Source organism: Esox lucius, chromosome 4, assembly GCF_011004845.1.
Source record: "Esox lucius isolate fEsoLuc1 chromosome 4, fEsoLuc1.pri, whole genome shotgun sequence".
Lineage (NCBI taxonomy): Eukaryota > Metazoa > Chordata > Actinopteri > Esociformes > Esocidae > Esox > Esox lucius.
Genome location: NC_047572.1, coordinates 23,418,346 through 23,440,481, shown reverse-complemented (window position 1 = coordinate 23,440,481; position 22,136 = coordinate 23,418,346). Strand labels below are relative to the sequence as shown.

Below are 22,136 nucleotides of genomic sequence, written 5' to 3'. Positions count from 1 at the left end.
ATCAATGACAACTCTCAGCTCTCATTTGTTTCTGATCTCAGCCCTCTCATCCATCTCTGTCGCTATGTGTTCTCGTGTCTCTATAATAAATCCATTGTTTACAGTCTCTACATTGATTGGTTTTCTTCATACCGATCCCCTCATACAGGCATTGCTGGTGTTGACCAAATCCAAAGGCTCAGAAGGATGAATGTCTTAATTCAGTCAAAATGTTTCCACGGGGTAAATACCCGGTCTGACTCCAGGCCACTTGAGTGATGGCGTTAAATATGACCGATACGACACAATGGTGTGAAATAATTGGTCAAACATCAAACAATCGGCTGATACCAATTATTAGGCTACATTTTTGTCTGTAATCGTCTGATAACAATCGCTGGTCGGTTCTTCCGTGCATAGCTTTGTGAGGTGAATGTAACACAAAAAACACTTTGCTTTTAAGGAAAGAGGACCACAATTTTGACCAATTCCAGTCCCCAGGACTGGTGGATTCTTTTTTCCAGTCAGGTGCTGTCCCTGAGCCTGGCAGAAAGCCCTAAGTCCTCCCAGATCTTTGCTGCAAATGCATTCTCAGTAAACCTGATCAGTTAACTAACCCCCAAAAAACAATCTGACAAAAAGCCCCTGAGTGATCATTTTGACTCAAGTTTCATTTGCCTGCATGTTTACATTTTGCCATAGATATTCAAATTATATAATAAGGGGCTCAACTGTCACATGCCAGGCTGTTCTTGTTCACTCGGTGTGCAGTGGGAAAGGAGTCATAAGAGAGCTTAGATAGCAGAACAAAAGATGATGGAGAAGAAATGACAGGCATTGTTATCACAATAACAGGTGCCAAGAGCTTTCAAACAAGTGAAGAAATGAATCAGACCTAATTATTCAGAGTACAAATGTCCAAAAGGGTACCGCCAAGGCCTTGTCATGTCCACTCTAAGGGTCAGACAGTCCTACTGAATGCTTGTTTACCTGTGCTGTCCAGGTTGTAGCAGGGCAGCCACAGATTAGCAGTAATCTGCCAGTCAGACTGACAAGGGGAGAGTAAAACACTCTAATCCGGACTAATCCCAAACAGAACACAGATAACGGCATCATCATACACAACAACACCGTCTCCGAGGCCCGTCTCAGAGGCCCGTCTTGGTGCCACTGGATACAGCAGGGTCCACAACACAGCGTCAGTGACAGGAATCACAGGGTAGTCAGCAGGAATCTTGGCAGGATTTGTTTTCAGACGTTCAGAAATCCTAAATAAATGCATTTGTGCAAGAACGTCACAACCTGAGTAGTGATAATTGGAAGGACGCTTGCGCTTAATGCTGCCGGTGAGGGACTTGAATGGGGGAATCAAGTAAACACAGCAGAAGCAAAGTCAAGCCAGTTACCAACCATCAGGTAACTAGTAGCAGCTACAACACCAGGGACCGGCACTCCAACTCTTTCCATTGATCTGCATATTTTGGCTCCGGTCCTAAAGTTACTGCTGTAGCAGGGCTCTGAATCTACCCCTTCGAGCAAACCTCTCCTCTATCTTTCCCGCTTTCCGGCCTAATAAAGAAGGAAAATCAGATAATGTATTACATATAATGTAATGTACCGGCCACCCCCCGAGAGCCCAGCTTCTCTCTAGACTCCTTTAGGTTCCGATATTTCTGCGTGTCCGTTTAAGTGCTTGATGACAACTACTGATGGATGAAGTATGGACAAACAGGTTAAAGTGGACGATTAGTCTTTGTCTGGAGAAAACATAGTGAAAATAAAATTTTGCATTTGACTCATCGTGGCAAATCCCTGTTACAGAGCAGGTGACTGCCACACTGACAGTTGATGGGCTGGAAGAAACTTTATAAAGGACTGTATGGCACAAACTATCACTACATTTTCTCAAGCTTAAGAACTTCCCTTATCCATGGCATCCATCTCAGTTCCAAGGTGTTACACTGCTATATTATTGTACTTTTTTTCAGTCTCCTCCAGTTTTACATTTTAGGAGGAGATGAGGTCCTGGTCCACACCTGTGGAGTACCTGGTTTGGGGGGCCGTTGCTGTCCCTGTGCTTGTCCACCTGGTCATATTTCTGACCTAGTCTAAAATCAAATATACTCTGGATTTAGCCCAGAGAAATGTATTTATTATTCCAATTGGACTCTTAATATCTCACCCGGCACAGCCAGAAGAGGACTGGTCACCCCTCTGAGCCTGGGTCCTCTCTAGGTTTCTTCCTAAAATTCGACCTTAGGGAGTTTTTCCTAGCCACTGAAATTCAACACTATTGTTGTTTGCTCCTTGGGGTTTAAGGCCGGGTGTCTCTGTAAGGCACTTTGTGACAACTGCGGTTGTAAAAAGGGCTTTATAAATAAATTTGATTGATTGATTGATGTTGACAATATACCACATAATATAATGACAATATACCACATACACGTGTCCTGAATCTGGTCAGTTACCCGAGTCTCCCCGCAGCTGAATCACAAATAAATCCCTCATGATTGGTGGATAGGAACAACATAGCAGCTCATTTTTGCGCAGCCTACAAAGAGTAGGAGCAGGTAGGCGTGAGCAATTTGTTTACAAGTAAAAAGGTTAACGATTTAACACATGAGCATACTGCACATATCATCTTGTCGTTAAGCAGTTCAAAGAAGCAGGCCCCCGAATCAAATGAAAAAACCTGATCGATCATGTCTCTTGATGGGGTATCAAGAGAAAGACAGTTCACTGAAAGTGCCGCTCGGCTCACACCAGGCTACTTACTGCTTTGGCTCAGCGAAGTGTCATTAGGTTAACATAAGCATGGCTAGTTTAAGGCATAATCAGGCTAACGATAAGTCTGCAGTAAGATAGTTATGTAAGGCAAGAAGACCTTCAACAAAGCCCCCTTCGGTGGATGTGTGTGCGCGCGCGTGTGTGTGTGTGTGTGTGTGTGTGTGTGTATACAGACAAAGGTGTGTGTCTGTGTTAGCAAAAAGAGCCAGGTAGGCAGGTCCCTGGTGCAGTGTAAGCCCTGAGTCACTGTCAGAGCTGGGATTCCTCCACGTTCAACCTCCCTGGGTACCACTATCCAGTATTAAGGTGAGGACCGGCAATTTAGTAGCACTTTCCACAACACGACCGATGAATCTCACCATGACTTACAGTTTGACGCCTCACTCAGTTCACACCCTGGGGATAAAATTCTGTGGGCTAATTACAAAGTTATTTTGCAGAAACTGAAATATATTTAACAAGAACCAGTGGTTATTTCAGCAACAAAAATAGTGACAAAAATAACTCAAAAGCTTATTTTTCAGTGGCAACTGATGAGGTCAAAAAAAATCCTGGATTTTTTTTTTTAAACCCAGCTAAAATACATTTTTCACTTTGGTTTACTGAAATGAGACTAGACTAAACAGTTTCTGTGGCTAATGACTACTGTTACTGGACAAAGGTGAATAACTTGACTACAAACATTGAGTAAAGCTTGGGAATTTATATTTTCTGGCAATTAGAAGATGCGCAAACGCAAAGCCTACACTGCTAGACTTTGCCTGTGTTTTATGCAAACAACAAAGTTGTGTTCCCGTAGGCTTGTTAACTACCCACCAAAGTGATCTGGAAGATTCAGCTTCAATGACCAATAGCTAACTATACCTGCATTTCGTAGGTGGCGGGTGTTAATCCTTGAGGTTAGTGACATATGTTTACTACAGGTTAATAAGTCAATATGTCTGATTTTCCAGATATGTTCATAAAATATAATGGCATTTTGTGGAATGAAAGGTCAATATATTTGTCAAAATGACTAAGACTACATTAAATACAAAATGGATGGCAAGGGGGAAAACCTCAGGAAGTTGTATAGAGCACTTCTATTGAAATAGGAGGAAATGCACGATACCATGGTTATGTAAACTAACAAACACAACAAAGCCACAAGAGGAAATCTGTGACACAACCTGAAATTAAGGCAAACGGTTGGAATGGACAGTTGTTAGTCATTGCTCAAATACCGGCTAGATGGGCTGGTTGAGATGTGTGTTATGCACATGTGAAAAGAAAGTGAGAGTGGCGACGAAACAAAGAGTCAGGGGCAGAGAGAAAGCAGCGCTAGTGTCTTAGTGGTGTGATTTTGCTAACGAACAGGTGAACTAGAGCGTTTGGCCCACTATCTGCAGATAAATCATCAAACCTTTCAATGAAGATGGTCAACCTCCAGACAGGACCAGTGGATAAAAATACAGCAAATTCTGGTCCAAAATATGATTAAGGTAAATAGAATAAAAAGGTTATATTTAGAATGATAATATATTATATTATTTAGAAGCCCACTGATTTAATTTGATTTAGCAAAATGGCCTTGTCTGGAGAAGCACTGCTGATACAAAGATTAGCTAGGCTAAACACATTTACATACACTATCTATGCAGAGGTCCACTGTTTACTGTTTAGTTAAATGCTCTTAGTTGTTGAAGAAATTAACCCACTGTGCAGTTCACTTTCAGCTTCTATGTAAGTTTGCAGAGTTTATCTTAGGGTTAGGGTTAGGGTTAGGGTTAGGGTTAGGGTTAGGGTTAGGGTTAGGGTTAGGGTTAGGGTTAGTTGACAGTCTGACTCATGGAAAAACAGAAGCTAAAAAGTTAGATTTAGAGTAATGTTCCCACCAAAACAATCTACTGATTATTTTAGAGACGCATTTTGTAATTCGCAGTTGTCCAATTACACAATCAGTTTGATTCGAAAGACATTTTCAATAGATCTGAAAAATAATACTTAGGTCTGAAATAATATTTAAAATGAATCCTTCAGTATATGTTTTAAGATAGTGTACATTTCATTTTCTGTAAAATCTTATAATTTAGGAAACATCACTGGGTCAATTCATATATAATAATAATAATAATAATACTCAAAATAGCGACTGGTCCCTGAAAAGTCTAAATGCTATAGCCTTGTCAGGACTAGACAGTATCTAAAACCACTAGTAATTCCCAAATCACATCTGGGAGGTAAACTGAATAATTTCATTCTTCATTATTTAATCAGTTTACCAGGACAAGCCAGACTACTTTTTCTATTGGACTGGCTTCTACATGTCCTTGTGGAAAACACTGGATGACCAGTGGTTAGCAGAGTTACGCAAACCACCGGCTTATCTCTCAGCCATTAGCTCGGACTGATCTGATCTAGGCCTTGCATGCCTTGAATGTGACGTAGCCTAGCACCCCTCATTGTAAGAGCTTGGTTGAAACAAAAATACAATTCCCAATGGAGAAGAGTCGGGAACATACACTACAGTATATTTTCCCCACACTGGTGCCTCTGTGTCACGGCACAATGGATGGAGGGGAGGTGTGGTGAAGTGACAGAACGGGTAATGGGAAGAAAAAGGCAACTTCCTGTTTCAGACATTTGCACAACTTCCTGCAACAACATAAAGCCAGAATGCTTGGATGTTTCTTCAGCAAATGAAAAGCGGACATGCACACGGCAAGTTACTAACTAGAACTGGCAGTGTAAAAAGTGTTGAGACTGAGTAATAGAACGGCAGTAAGCAGCACACCTTACTGTGTCGATACACTGGGGTAACAAATTATTGTATTGTTATTGCCCTAATGTTGCTGAGACACAGTGCTGTACAACACAAAGACAAACCTGTCCCTGATAATCCTCTACTCATTATAACAATTTGACACACTGTTGGAGAGAAAGCCTTAACCGTGATTTGGCAGCAAGAAAAATCATAATGGTCTGCATGCGACTGTGACAGTAAAAGGAAAATACTAATAAACATACTTAAGTTGTTCAATTTTGACATATTGATTTTGATCTAAGGAATGCCATCTTCTTTCTCTGGTGTCCTGTTAAATCTTAAGACTACCTGAGCCTTTGGACCATGCTTTAGGACATCCTGGTCCTACATGGCCTAGCTGACCCTGCCCACACCCTGCCTGGTCGTTGCTGTCCTTGTCTACCCGGGTTGAGCAGCTGACCTGAATTCTGCTCTGGGCACAGCCTACCTGCCTTTATTGACCTGCAGGTCATCTGAACATGTGATGTGGCCCAATAAGGTCATATACTCTCATAACCTCACCCGGGACAGCCAGAAGACCACTTTGTGGGTTCCATCTGGGGATGACGCCACTGTGCATCAACAATTATAGTCGCATGATATTTCTTTGATGATGTAAAAAGAACTTTATAACAAATACAAGTGCCTTGTTGCCCTACATACTGATGCTATGTTACAATCCTTACGCAACAGTGAAAATATACTTAGATTGAACATTTATTCCAACTTGTTGCTAAAAGAGAGAGCAAAGAGCATAAGGGAATTGTATTCCTTCAACACCACCAACAAGTTGAAACGTTAGGTCATGTCACAGCATGGTGAAAAACTGCCCGAAGAGACTTCAGCTGAAATTTTATTGAAAAAGGAGAACAAACAAATTTAATATAAAGGTTCAATCCCATTCTATGACCGCCACGAGCCCTGTTGACCAGAGATTTAAAGAAGGCACAAGGGACAAACAGAAAGTTGAAATGTACGAAAACAAAATACAATAATCGCTGTACACCCAATCCAACTACCTACCACTTAGAACTGATTAACCATGACAGAAGGTGCAACCAACAGCAGCATGCTAGAATGGACACAACATTCAATGAAGTGCTACATGTCCTCACTCCGGTTCTAAGGAAGGGGAATTCACTAAGCAAGTCATCCCAGAGGTGGCACAGAACGACGAGAGCAGTCTTCTTCCGCACCCTCTCACATTCACTCACTCACACACACACGCACACGCACACACAATTATGATGCAGAAAGCACATTCCCCGACACACAGATGTAATTGTACACTATACTGACACAGCTCTTCAGCCGTGATGTTGGGAGAGCAGACACATCCAACGTAGACGTGACAATATGGACATTCTCGTTGTGGAAAGCTGCAGGAAATAAACATCCCTTTGCATTCTGTTCATTTATTATGGTCCAATAATACATTTAACACATTTGAAGTCAGCCAATCCGGAAGAACACTGAGCCGTGCGCGGTGTGTGTGGTTCCTTATTGATCAGTGGCTGTGTGGTAGTGTCACGTGGTTCTCAGTGCGGAACACGTCACGCTGCATAACGTTGCAGCTGTGAAAAATGTCAAACATCCCTTCCATTGAATCCACATTAACGGCAGGGTTTATGTTCCAACAGGCCTACTTGCCTGGTAGACTAATGAGGCACTGGGTTGACTAATAAACATGGTACCCACGGTGCCCGCAGATACACCCATGGTGCAAGCAGATTTAGAAAGACTGTTTGAATAAAAGACTTCAATGACATTGCGAGGCCTAGCATGTATTTATTTTGCCGTAATCTATGAGAACTAGGCATCTCGGAGGAAGCTACATTTAATCTGCCAGTCCACTCCTCGCACGCAAACAGTGTAAAGCGCTGGAACTAAATAATGTTATGCAAACTGTATGTTACGGCAGCATTTTCTATAGCCTGTGTGTGTTTAGTGAGGTGCGGGCTACTGAATTTCCCCCCGTCCCTATAGTCAGGTGGATGTTGGTGGCTTGTTTGAAATGACAGGCCTGTGTGGGGGGGAAATAAACTGCTGACCCGAGCACCACAACGGAGTAGATAAGGTGGTTTCACGTTAAAAATTGGCATTTCATTGGGCCCTTGTCAGGCAAATTCTGACTGACTGACCTGGGAGAAATACCACAACAAAGCAGAACCAATCCACAGCTATCTGAATGAGTGGACACATAGGCCAAGAATACCAGCCAAAGTCTAGTGGTGGGGCAGCATGGGGCCACGATGAGAAGAACACGCCTAACAAAAGGTCCGTCGTTCCCGATGAAAACAGGAAAATAAAGCCAAACGAAGCAGGCCGTCTGGAGTGGATGACATTCCTTCGGGGAGAGAACACATTCCTCTGCCTGCTTGCCCTGACATATTGCAGATTTTTATCACACAACTCACCTATCCAGTTGAACACACCAGACATCCTTTGGGATAAAGACCCTGCACCTCTAGGTTTACTAGTTCACAAACATACATGCGACATGGCCTGTGGGCTATGTTGGAGGACAAGGACATAATGGTAGTTAGGCGCATGGCTGTTTAACATTAGCAACTAACGCAGCAACGCTCCGTGCACAGGGTAACAAAGCAATCGCTCCGCTCCGAGGTGGGAAGGATCTCAATGTATCTCGGCTGGTCCAGAGTAGGGCTGTCAGAATTCCTCAAAAATGACATTTGAATATTCCCTCTAAAAAAAACACAATATTCGAACTATTTGAACATCTGGTTGCATTGGCATTAAGTCAATAACAGGACAAATTAATACAAAGAGACAACTACTTGTATAGGTAGTCTATTTAAGTTTAAACATATTTGACAACGTATTACCTACACAAAAACAAGTAAATCAAATGATGACCAAGACCGCAGACCTTTTGCTCGCTCGCTCAAGCACTTTCTCTCTCTCTCGCCCTCACGCTCTCTGCGCAATAACGGTTTAAAATGAACAACAATAAACACATTTTCAATACTGATCAAGAGTTTTGTGCAAGCAATATAAGGTCCTAAATATAGCAGGCTTCATTCAGTGATTGAAACAAATATTAACATTAATTGAAGTTTCACAGTTGTAGAGTATCCAGTAGAAGTAGACGAATATCTTTCAAACTAACCTTTGTTGAGCTGAAATGAAGACAGATTCAGCAACTGCACGGCCTATTTCTCGCTTAAAAATGTTTTAAGAAACACGTTTCAGTGAACTATTTTTGTAAAATACGAGATCGTATTCTCAAAGAGCCGCCATGACACTCTGTTGAAATTCTCGAGTAGCCAGACCCACATCACGCGTTCATCCAATCAGCTGCTGGTCAGGGGCGTGGAGCACCAACCATGGCTGTATGATGTCGCGGCACCACGCTTCAGTTGTGTCGGACATATGGATCTGTACCGTCAGGCGCGCTAGCGCGCCCACTCGCAAAGCAGACAGCCAGACAACCTCTGCTACCACATTTTATTTTTTTATTCGAATATTCATTTTCACCTTCGAAATTCGTTTTTTTAAAAACTATTCCAATATATATTCTAATTTAGAATATTCGTTGACAGCCCTAGTCCAGAGACTCCAGGTTTCTCTTCACGTCAGCAGGCGAGTGCACTGCACTGTAGTACTGGCTCAAAGTGCACTCAAGCAAAGATCCTACTAACATTAGGCTACACCCAGCTGGGATCAAGCCACCCGAACCCCTTGGATCCCGAAGGTGTCTGATCAGCCCACGTTGAAACGTACACACAGATCCGGGTAATCTAAGTGTCCTGTGTCTTATGGATGCACATTTGACTTGGCACCTACACTTCATCAGCAACCGCGCACCTCTTCATAAAGCAATGTGGAAGCTCAACTAGGCTAATCTCCTTCCCAGTGACTCAGCCAGTCACCCACTGACTAAACCAGAACCACCCCCCGCCGCATGTTCTCCCTCCCTCACATTCACCCAGCACCAAGAGCCTCCTCAGGGTGCATTAACCACTCCAGTTTCACATTAGCTCTCACTCCCCGGGCAACAATATGCTCTTATCCACCGAGAGGGAGAGACAGCCTGGCCAGGTGCAACAGACAGCACTGCTAATGAGAGACTGCTTGGCCAGGTGCACTAGTCAGCCGTACTAATGAGAAGTTGAACAATTCTAGAGTGAGGTTCAGGCGTGTGTTACTCGGTTCTAGAACGGAGTGCCGGTTTGTGTGTATGACCGAGGCTCATCCTCAACCATAACATGACCTCCATCTGACATGAGGGGCAGCAGGAAGAGGGCAATGGTGCATACCGGCTTGGATTCTTTCTGCTTGAGGTGTGTCCAGGCAGGGTGGATCTAATGACCTCTGAGCCTCGAAATGTCTCCTGGGAGCAGACACAGCAGAGTACAGAGCAGGGTGAGGTACTGCAGTGGTGTGGAGTTAAGCCCTCAGCATCATTACAGCCAAGTCCCAGGATCATTACTGCTTGCTGAAAAGAGCTATACCCCTGTGTCTCTTTAACAACAACAAAAAACATCTCCATAACCTGGACACAACACAAACTAATGCTGGATCTTTTGGAGTTCAGGGTTCAAGGGCTGTTGTCATGCAAGTTCGATGACGGTTGGCCTTGCAATGTACATTGCTGAGCTAAATGATAAAATCAGAGGGAAAATGTAATGCATTTCCTTTTGTATTTGCTAATGACTTGTGTGATCACAATACTCTGGGTGCTTATGACAAACGGGACCAGTAAAATCTATCAGACAAATGGAACTCAGTAGGATATAAACTAAACGTGGAATCCTAAGACACAAACCAACATGTTTCACCCTTATTAACTGGGAGCCATTTAACACAGGGAACTTGGCTGGCTCTGGGATTATATCTAGCAACCTTTTGATTACAGGTCAGATGCTAACAGCTAGGCTACTCTGCTCAGCATTAGTGATATCACTAATCACTAATAATAAAAAAAAAAAAGCCCCTGGCACCATCTGAGTGTAATTGTTTGTTAACCTCTCTGTGTAGCCTTTAGCAATTAGGGCCTATGCTATGGACAACAGGTCTTCTGGCAGTTGAGATGTTTTCCAAAATAATTGGAATCTCCCCTTTGTTCGGTATCAATGCTGCGACTAAAAAGCATCACTGGATTCTTCAGGGTCAAGTTACATCTCAGATCTTTTCTCAGTATGATCCTCTGGTCATCAGGGTCTGGTCTGCTAACCATTCCCAGAGTAAGGACAAACGTTGGATAGACAGCGTTTAGGCATTAGGCTGCGCAGAGTTGGAACAAACTGCAGGAAAATTCTTAGACTTGCTCCATCTTTGACCACTTTTAAATCTAGGCTAAAACCTTTGTTTTCTTTTGCCTTTTATTAATCTTTTAATCATCTTTTAGACATCATAAATGTTATTTCTTTATTTGTATGCTTTGTCTTTTAGGCTAAATGTATTTATATAATTTTTACATACACCTTATAATAAAAAAAACATTTAATGAACTACTTTCATTTAAAACGTATTTGTGCAGATGAACACCAAAAGTAAAACACTAACAACTTTGGTCACAGAACACTTTTGAGGAGCACTCTCAGGCTAATCAGAAACTTGGATAAAGAAAGACAGACCGACCGCAAGACGTTTGGAAGATGGATGACATGTTTTGGATAATCACAGCAAATCTATTTATATATAAATGGTTAGGACTTTTAATTGAATGTCATGGTCAATATGTCATGAGTCGGTTGACGTCATTGGCTAATCAGTGTTTTCATGTAATCTTGACATGGGGTCACAATGTAATATCACACCCAAAACACACACACCCACACCCACAATACATACACACACACACCTTGATGTGTCATCATTTTCCTCAATGCAATCACAAGGACAAAGAGACAGATTCGGAGGAGATGTCCTAGATAAGAACCCCTGATCCGCCAATAAGACATTGACCTCACCATACCTCTAAATTGTCTTACAGAAACAAAAAATAGTTGTGTATCTGCGCCAGAAGTTGCTCAAGCTAAGTTACGAATGTCTCCTACCAATTTCAGCGAACAGGTAGTACCCTCACTATGATTGTAAAACAATGTATATGCCTATATACTACACATCAGGCCTTATATATTCCTCCTGGATTAGTGTTGTATCTTTTAGCCAATAAGCTAAAAAGTGACCTTCAATAATTGCTGAAAATAAATGTTCTGAGCTGTACCAAAACCCTATCAAGCCAGGGCCACAATAGGTACCATATCAGCATACCACCATACACCTAGTAGTAATACAGATATTTAAATGTACTTCACTTGTTTACTAAGAAGAACCCCTCCCCTGCAAACAGAGAACCCTGCTGATCCTCAGTGTGGACATTGCCTATAATAATATAAACAATAATAATAAAAATATAAGGCAAACCATATCTCATATTCACAGTGAACCTAGCCAAATAATTTCATGAAGTTTGTTTAAATTACTAGAGCAGATGTTTGCAAACATCTGATCTAGTCAGTGTGGCAGGCCGCTCGGAAACATCTGTCACTGGCACCCCTTGGGGAAATACACTTTGAAGGACTTTCTAGAGAGGACACGGGTCTCGTAAACAAAAGGAAAAAAGCATACATTATGACAGGGGGTTGTAGCGTCACACTCGTTGACCAGGTGTTTTTGGGACCTCTATGGTTACCACTTGTGTGTGGAATATCAGTTTCCAACCGCGGCAAGACCAGCCAGGGTTTAGATTACATGTTGGCACCCGTGATGATGATGACACAATCAAAGGTGACTCCGAATGCGAGCTTTTAGACATGACATTGAATCACCCGTCAAATATCCTCCTCCACGATTCCACAAAAGTAATTAGCGATGTAGGGAATGTCAGTGTTTTTTTTTTATTGTTTATTTAAATCCATATCCAGAATTGCTTCTTTGACATTGTGATGTTTGAATGAGATTTCAGAATAGTAGCCCTTTAGGGAAACCATGCAAATTGCTTGCCTAAGTGGGAAAATTAAGGAAAGGTGCCCTAACCCTCATCACACAATTTAACAACACAAACTTGTAAGATAGTGTTTACTCGTCTCCAAACGGCGAATTATGTGTCAACCTCAATACAATTCAGAATCACCTATCTACTGTAACTACTTCCTAATTTGTAACACGTAACAAGGATGAAAGTAGCCTTGTACTAGGTTTCAAACTGATAAAAATACAATGACTAGGTAACTGACAACAATGTGAATACTAACATTTTTTATAAGATATATAACTACAATTCCCACCTGACAAAACGTGGGCAACAAGCTGTGCACTAAGCTGATGTACCCACACTCGCTGAATGTTCAGTGTACAGTACAGTAGCCTACTGTATCCGCACGAATGAATACATCATGAGTTCATAAGCAATTCTAATGAATACGGAAATATTAAATGAATACGTACAAATTTCTTTTTCCCGTCGCCATCTTCATTGTTTTTCTTTTCTTTCTTCTCCTTCTTGCTTTTTGAAGCAGCGGCAGATGCAGAATTCCCCGAATTAGCATCCATAGTGATTTAGACAAGTTCCTCAGTCAAAGGGAGTGAAAAAACAAACCCCAAACAAACCGTAATTTGATTTCCCTATTTCACACACACACAAGCAAAACTGACGTTTCAATTAAAAAGAGTTATGAAAAGTTGCAGGTTCAGGCAAAAAGGTACAATTTCCAGGCCTGTCCTAGTACTGTAAGACTAAAACCACTTTTGGGCTAATACCTGTTAGCCAACCACCCCGAACCCTTTCTCACTCGCCTGAGATTGAAAAAAGGAGGGAAATTCAAAGAAGTATCCCCAAACAGCGTACGGTACTGTAAACTTATGGGTGCGACTCTAGACTACTTTTTGTTACAGAAAAAAAGGCACCATTACAACAAACGTTGCACAATTTTGAAAGAGGGAGGTTGTCTGTAATCCCAGCAAGTTTTAAGTGCCTCTGCCTATGCGGTCCTGTAGTGACTGATGGATAATGCTAACTAGCTAGCCATCTTGAAACTCGGTAAAAAGAGAAAATAGACGGTTCTTTTGACTTCCACAAGTTGTCCCTGTACAACATAGTTTGTGGTAATTGGCTAAATCGCAGTTGACTCCATTATTGGTCTTTCCAAATTCGTATCCATTACTGCAACAAGTTAACTTTCCGGAATGACAATGTTCACGTCCAGAATAGTCTTCTTCCTGTCCTGACAGGTTGCTTCGAACGGGTGGGGGAGGAGGGACCATGCGCACTACAGCCAAAGATAGTAACTAAGTACTCAGTTAAAACAACACCTGGGAGACGTGACTGTTAGGTGGATGGATAGAAATGCGGCTCTTGTAAATGTGATTAATGTGAACCGAAATTGCATATGGTGTTGAACATTGCGAAACGAATTTATCAATCTATGCTGAATAAAAAAGCATACAAGTGGAAGCCTACTTTAATTGAAAATGTGCATTGCAACGCATAGCCTATACTTTCAGAATCCCCTCTCCCCCAATATTTTCGGGGTCTTATTTTACTCGGTCCAGCGCAGCAACAGCATGTTTGACCCGTTGGTGCGGTGCATAACCTCTGGATTCTGAACCATCCCAAATGAATAGACCGAAGGGTGTTTTACTCTTCATAGCCTATGTCTTAAAAACACATGCAGACACAACTATATAACTTTACCACTGCATTTCACTGTGAGATAGTAAAAACCGTTTTTCTCCAAAATTTGCTAATTTATTCACAAAGTTATGATTATTAATTAGAAAGTTCCATAGATTTCAAGATTAGACTACCACCTAGTGGTTCATACACTAACAGCAGGCTCGTTTTCTGTCACTGATTGGACTCTCCTGGTCATTCATCTTTCACCCGTGAAATCAAAACAAATCAGAGTATCCGAATTCTGAACCAGCAAGTCCCAATGGGTGCGTTTGATCAGATCACTTTAGTTAACATGTTGCCTAATCTCGTTCTCAGACACACTTGCCATCAGGTTGAACAATGCATACAGCTTAACCTTCATTAGCCAATGAAAATTGAAATGTGTTGTTTTTATTCCATTTGTTTATGGTAGGGTAAGATGCATTTTATTTCTTCTAAAGTCATGGTATAAATAAACTGTTATGTACTTTTTTAAGAGACAGCGGTCTGTTAGTTTAGTAGTTAGCATTAGTTTACCTACCAGCAATTTATTACTACACATTCCCTCATCGGCACCCAACCACTAGTCGACTAAAGTTGGTCACAACCTCCATTATGGGAATGAAAAGTGTCAGACTTCCACCTACATGTCAACTGGATGAACATTATGTGATGAAAGGCCATTAAGTTTCAATGCAGTTGCCTTTCAAAATGAACAGTAGTGGAAAGCATTTATTTGTCTTCAACTATTCACATGAATGTGAAAGTAGGTATGACTGAAACAGGAGCCAAACTTGTTGCTTGTTTGTTCATGTACACAGTGGGAAAACGTATGTGATATTTGAAACTTCTCTTTCATCAATTGACAGTGTTTATGATATCAGGTTTGTCATTTGGGATAAGTTATCTATGTTTATGTAAAATGTAAAAAGAAAAAGTTCAATAAGAAATGGCAACACCGTCATGTTGATCTAAGCCTTAATGTAAGAAAATCACAACAGTGTCTGACTTTCACCTAAGCACCTCCTTCTATGTGCTATTTTCAACTTCCAGTTTGAACGTACCCAATGACTCATCAATAGGCTGGCTACACTAACACTATGGGTCTACATGGGATTAGTCAGTGTCAGCTGGGCACTAACTTCCACTATATGTCTTTGTGTTTCTTTTAGAATGTGCTTACTATTACACTGGCAATAGCCCCATCAAGAAACAGGCTTCTTTAAACAACATGACAAGAACATCATTTGAAAATGTTTTACATCCCCCAAATCCAGACGGATTAACCTCTAACTGGCGCCATTAGTAGTCGTCTATTATCCTCACTCCAACACTCACTGGCTAATTTCCATAAGGTAAAATCCCACCCATGTGTTTAAGTCTCTGAAAATGTTTCCTCATTGAAGTTCATGATGTCTTTAACAAGGCAATTGGAGAATTTGTTTAGGGTAAGCTTTAGCTTTGACCGCAAAAAACAAGCCATTTATTAGTTTGACCTTTAATTAGAGAAAGTAAGATAGACTGAAAGAAAAGTTAATTATGTATGAACCCATAAAAGCTTGGCAAAATATGTTTCTCCTAAACATAGGCAAATATAATCTCTATGAACTATTCTTACTAACAGGTGGATTGAATGTGTTCCTTTGAATTTGTTCTTCAACAAAATTGTTCAAATCAGTTTCGATATAATTAACTTTTCAGTCAGTCCATCTAATGTTCTGCAACTAAGGGTTTAGCTAATATCTAGCTCCTTAAGGAAGTAGTCTCAGTGTAATGTAAATTAATATCAAGACATTTCAGAACAAGAAAGTATGGAAACTTTTGCATTCATTACTGTTAATTGCTATGGATGAGGAGCATCTGCTAAATTATATTTAGCAGACAGCATATTACATGGAATAGCATACTACAATCTGCAAAGTAATTGGTTTTGTATACAATTTATTTTAGATGCTTTGGTACTATTCAAACAAGTATGTGGTAACATTTCACCACTCAAACGGTCAAATACAGGACATGATTGCCATCATAGCAGTAACCATAACTGGTAAGCATATAACAATATAAGCCATATGAACATTGGCATTGTTTTTCAACATGGAGCAGGAGAGACAGCAAGGAAGAAAAATATATCTGAGGGCTCCAGGACAGGTTGAAAACTACAAACTGAACTGCTGTGAACCATTACAAGCACATCTTTGTTGATAAAGCATGCTTTTACTGAGCTAAAACTCAACAGGGTCAGCGCAATATAATTTGTCAATATGCAACTGCCCATGTGCCTGGACAACACAGGGGAACCATATTCATGTGTTTAGCCATGTCCAAAGATAGGGTGATAGGGCATAAACCTCTTCTTGGATCTTACAATGTTGTGGCTGCACACCTTGTTGAGTTCCTCTATTAAATGTGTGTGATAATGTTAAGTTCCACCATTCAGAGGTGATTCAGGAATGGTTTGGGCCAATCCCTGATTCCTGACCATAGACCTGCCACATAATCTGCTTTTCATTATGGAGGTGGAACGCCATCCACATATATCACCATCCTCCAGCTCATGGATGAGCCATGTCATGACATCACTGGTGAAAAGTTTCACATTTGGATTTGTTATGCTAAAAAAAAAAATCCTGCAGTGCATGGCAAAATAAAGATATGCCTTATGACGTGAATAAGATATCATGGCCAAATGGTGAAGACAGAATTCACGCAAATTAGTGTAGTGTGTGCTAAACATTGACATTTCTTTTATTTATTTGTGATAGTATTTGTTACAGTTGATTAAACAAAAAAACATGTTGCAATAAAAGTAACTTTTTTGCATCAATGATTGTAGAAGATGCATAAAGTACGTTGATCACACTATTGATTATTATGGATTGGATATTATGGAAATTATCTTCTGTCTATTATGATGGTTAATGTACAGTTAGAGTTTTGCCTAATGTGAAAACAGAGAAATAAACTATAACAGATTAACTTTAGAACTTCAGAGTCATTTTGAAACACATATCATACATGGTTTTGTTTTGGACTTATTGTTACAATGACTAAATGAATCACTGATCTGGTGGTGAAAGATGTTTAGAAATCAAAAGAAAGCAAAATCTGTTGTTTTGAATGTAATATTCACTGGTTTATAAGTACGACCATTTTGGAGTTATGTACTAAGTTTTGAAACACTGCACCATGCTACTGTTAATAGTACCAAAGCAACTAAAAAAATCGTAAAACTGAATTAACCAACTGGAAGTCGGAGTTGGTGCATTTGCAATAGCCAAAGCTCTAACTAAGATGGTTCTCCAAAAGCAGGGATCAGTATATTTAAGCACCCTAAAGTTTGGTTAACAAGTGTCCCACACTGCAGCCAATGGCTGCAAATTGCAGCTGATCAGGAGCAACTGCAGAACATTGCAGACGACTACAGATGAAATAACCTTTGGCAATTTAATAAAAAGGGTCACATCGAACAGACCAGCACACAGATACATTATGAAAATTACAATAGGTAAGTTTGTTATTAAAAAAACTTTTTTTTAAATGATCAACTGTTCACATTCTATTCTTGTCTGTTCTGGATTACTGTCCGGCAATATGGCCAGATGCAGTTAAGGAAAACATAACAACTCTGCAGCTGGCTCAAAGCAGAGACGTCTGGCTATTTCTGAACTACACAGAACAAACATGGCAAAAGACTGATGCACATTCACTGCAGTATGGGCTCAAATGCAAAGCACTGCTCTTTCAGAAAAATCCCAAATCATCCATATTTTTTCTCCACAATTAAGCATAAAATGTCTGATATGTCTAACCTTAAATTATGTTATTATATATTTTATGTAGAGTTTAAATAAGGTGTTTCTTCTTTTATGTCTAACCCATATATTCATCGTATTTTGTATGCATTTTAATTTATTGTTATAATCAATAGTATGTTGTCAACTGTTCTGTGCTCTGTCATGTGTTTGATGTTTTATACAGAGACCAGGAAAAAACCCTAGGAATTTAAACAAAAACCTAACCCACTATTGCAGATTTCAACTGAAACATTATCCCTTAACCTAAAATAAATTAAAAACATTCCCATGGGCACCAGCAAAATGTCTGCACAAGGTCAAATTGTCCTTGTTTTCCCATCCTTGTGGATCTTTTCGGACCTCACAAGTATAGTTATAACACAAATGGACACAGAGACAGACAGCCTATCAAACGTATGAATCTGAAGCATCAGGTAATTATTTTCAGTTCCCATTGTGAGAGGATGCCCATTGGCTGGGCAGTGGAAGCCTATGGAGACAGATGAAAAATGGACTGACATTCTGCAGGTTTTCACATCAATTAAACCCCTGATCTCAATACAGTTTCTGTTCCCAAAAGAAGAATATGTAAAAACAGTGGGATAAGGTCTCTTGGTCTAGATTAAAACATCTTTGGTTATACCAGTACACATGCACCCACACCCACATTTATGTGGCTAATTTTGCCCCCCCCCCCCCCCCCAACACCCGTATCCCTTAAGCTAACCAATAACTTTAACCCTGTACCATAGCTTAATACCTTAGCCCAAATGTAACTTTTAACCTACACCTAAGGGTAAGGCAAAAAATATGTGACCTCCCCACTCGGTCAAATTCTCTTTGGTGGCATCTTCACTCTGTTGACATTACTGTTTTGGCATCTACAGAGTTGGAAGATATGAATCTGATTACCAAGTGTGTTTTGGAACAACAGATATTAAGAGGCGTGGCACTGGGTAGTCAGTGTGGCCCGATGTGCATAAAAGAATACACAACAAACTAAAAGCTGTTCTTTGAGTGTTCCCACCGAAATTGTTTGCCCTATTTCATAATTTTTAAAAACATGCCTGATTTTGCAAGACCATTCACAGAGTTTTTTTTTTGTTATTGCTGCATTAGCTGGAACCCTAAGAAGAACGTTAGAGGAACGTTTCGTGGTATTGTGCCCAACATTTTAATGCATTTTATGCCAAATACCGCCAAATACCTTAAATTACGTTTTTATTCTGAAGAACAAAACTTGATCCAAATATTTTTGGCATGTTATCATCGTAATGTTAGATAAAATCCTAACTAGAACAGTGAATGTTCCTTTCTTTCTGGGTAGGAATTGCAAAATTGGCTTGACCGATTTGTATCAGTGTTAGGCAATTCGTTCCACGCGAAAATACGCTCGTATATAAACTGTGAGTGAAGGCTTAATTAAAAACTAAATGAAAACTCGTGATAAGCAGGGATTGTAGTCATAAAACCCCGATCTGTCCCTAGTACATTCAATTATCAATCTGTGTCAACACATCACGTCATGATAACTGACGCATGATTATCATATAGCTTATTTATCTTGAACTCCGTGGACAAATATAATATGTATTTAATCATGGTTCCACACAATACAATTAATTCAACTTTAAGCTGCGAAGTTACCACAACAGAGCGCAAATTCATTACAGAGCAGTAATACAAAATGTTTCATATACAAAAAAATATATACACATAGAGTGACATTTAGTCCAATTTGTAACATAGACCCCTGTCTTAGCGAGCCAAACGAACACTTAACGGTTACGCACAGTTATACCATGCAGTCCCCCAAATCGTCATTATAACATATGACCACGTTCGAAAGCACGTTACAGTCCTAGTACAGAAGTTTTCATTCAAGTGGGTCACTGGTTCTACTTATAAGAGGTCCGGGCCTCTCTAAGTGACCTATCATAGGGCATGGAGGCGAAGAAGGAGTTCCTCAGCTGACAGTTGATGAAGAAAACGATGAGGAGCACAAGCAGAAACAGCACAAGACAGATAACCAAGTAGGTGGCCAAATCCGGTTTGTTCATCTCCCCGCTCTCCCGCAGTCCGCCCCTGCTGCCCGTGGGCCTGAGTAAGGCCGCTATGCTCACCGAGCCTTGAGACGTGTTAACGGATCCGGGCGCTTGTGTGTGGTGAGCCATCCCAATGTCGAAGTCCGGTGCGTTGGTGGAATTCAGCAGGAGTTGTCTCAACATGATTGTTCGCGTCACCGGCCTTCTACCCGGTTAACGTTCAACTAGGGCGGGGTGTAAAAGACCAGATTCTGATCACAGATTTATTAATAATAAGGCTAACATAACGAGCAATGATTAACCTCTGCTCACAAACACGGTCCCAAAAGGGTTCTTCAGCTGTTCCTTTGGGGAAATGTTTAATAAACCCTTTTTTATAGGTTCCATGTCGAAACCTTCTAATTCCAGGAAAAACACATTCGGTTCCAAATAGACCCTTTTTAGTTCCAACTGTTTGGGGCCCCGAAGCAAAAAGGGTTATACCTGGAAACAAATGGATATTCTATGGGGACAGCGGAACTCCTTTGGAACCCATTTTTCTGAGAGTGTGAATAACACAATAACGTACAGGGAATACATTGACTTAGCCAACAAGGCAAAGTAAAAGTGTCTGTGTTAATAAATCTCTTAGGCCTACTTACTGTGATATGTATAGCAAAGAGTCCTCGCAGGTGAGGTGGAGATGCAGGAAAACTGAGACCGCATTCCTCAGGCTCAGCCTGCTCTGACCACTCTTTCCCGGGAGGACGCGCTCTGGAGAGGCAGTACTGTTTTACCACTAAATCCGCCGCGCCTATACAGATCATATGCCGCCTTGAACAATTAAGTTAACCCCTCGCGGAACTGAATTTGCACATCCATGTATTTCGGAGTCACTCAAAATAACTAGAGGTTGTCTTCTCTCGTAACCGCTTCTCCAACCGTAACCGTCAAATCAAGAGGACATAATTCCAAAGATATATTTAACGATTTGCATCCTCGGATTTCTTACCGTAATCACCAAATAAGCCTTTTCTAGATTGGGCTTCCCACAATATCCAAAGAAAATGGCTACTTGCTACAGCACAATTGGTAAAGTTTATGAGGAGAGCAGACCATCCAATACGCACACATTTTCTTTCGGCTGGCTCTTTCAAGCCGCGCACTGTAGAAACTGCATGTCTTGGAGTGCAGGTAGAGCGATATAGGCAAGAAGCACGCCGGTTCACCCTCGGTTCCTTCTGCAGCCCCACTCACGTTCTTATATCCAGGAAAGGTCGATACGTCTGTTTTGAGTGACTTCAACTTCAACCGATCCCCTGACGGGATTATCGATCCAGCTCAGAAGAGTGGGGTGGGGAGAGAAAATTAATAGGAGACGGAGATATTCGTCACCTCCCGGTCGAGCGCTTTCTCCCTCTCTTATGCGTATACACCTTCTTCCCTGTCTCTGTTTTTCTTTTATGGTGAAAGGAAAGATGTGTTACCAATAGGGGATAGAGGTAGAGGGTACGCGCCGCTCCCTGTGTGCGCGTGGTTGGCCAGTAGATGTCATCGGACGAGGGTATGTTAAGTCAAACGTGTCATGTGACGCCTCGTCTGCTGCACGGTCTCCTCTCGTTTAAGACCCAACAGGTACTTCATTTGGGGGAAAGTCAGTGAAACAATTATTTGGACGGTAGGAAATCTCCCAGGGACATTAAAACAGAGAGAGAACAGCAAGATTGAGAGAGCATGCATGAATATGGGAGATATGTTAACGCTTAAAAAGAACTGCCCCCAATCAATCCTGCAACTATCCCACAATCTGACTTCATTTACTTATACTACTGAGGTATAACAGCTTTTCACTTCTTAACCCCCTTCGGGAAAAGCAGCATGATGGAAGTGCAGTGTTCTGGTTGAGCACAGGGAATGTTTTCTCAAAGAGAGTGAAGGTCTAAAGCAGTGGTATTCAAATCTCAAAGCCATTCAAGTTTTCATTGCAACCCCCTAATAAGGTAATTATTTATACCTGGGACACCAGATAGGTGCAATTAATGATGAGGTTGAAAAGAAAACCATCAGGCTCTTGTCCTTCTGGGGTAAGATTTGAATTATCCTGGAAAGTGATGAATAAAATCACCCTAAGATGATGAAATATG

General features: G+C 40.9%; 2 protein-coding genes across 3 annotated transcripts in view; both read right to left on the bottom strand.

The window, feature by feature from the left end:
* LOC105025226 (protein diaphanous homolog 1) overlaps positions 1 to 13,759 on the bottom strand; it is a 103,196-nt gene extending 89,437 nt beyond the window's left edge. For both annotated transcript variants that reach the window (XM_013133555.4, XM_013133587.4), the window contains exon 1: positions 12,965 to 13,759. In XM_013133555.4, the coding sequence (XP_012989009.4) occupies positions 12,965 to 13,069 (105 nt within the window). In that variant the 5' untranslated portion in view covers positions 13,070 to 13,759. The remainder of the gene's footprint in view (positions 1 to 12,964) is intronic.
* A 4,930-nt stretch (positions 13,760 to 18,689) lies between these two features.
* On the bottom strand, positions 18,690 to 21,443 carry LOC114839097 (small integral membrane protein 32). Its single transcript, XM_029119258.2, has 2 exons — positions 20,655 to 21,443; positions 18,690 to 20,237 (listed from the first exon to the last, which is right to left on the bottom strand). Exon 2 carries the CDS (start codon positions 20,194 to 20,196, stop codon positions 19,867 to 19,869), a length of 330 nt encoding a protein of 109 aa, XP_028975091.1. The 5' UTR covers positions 20,197 to 20,237; positions 20,655 to 21,443; the 3' UTR covers positions 18,690 to 19,866.
* Positions 21,444 to 22,136: the final 693 nt, after the last annotated feature.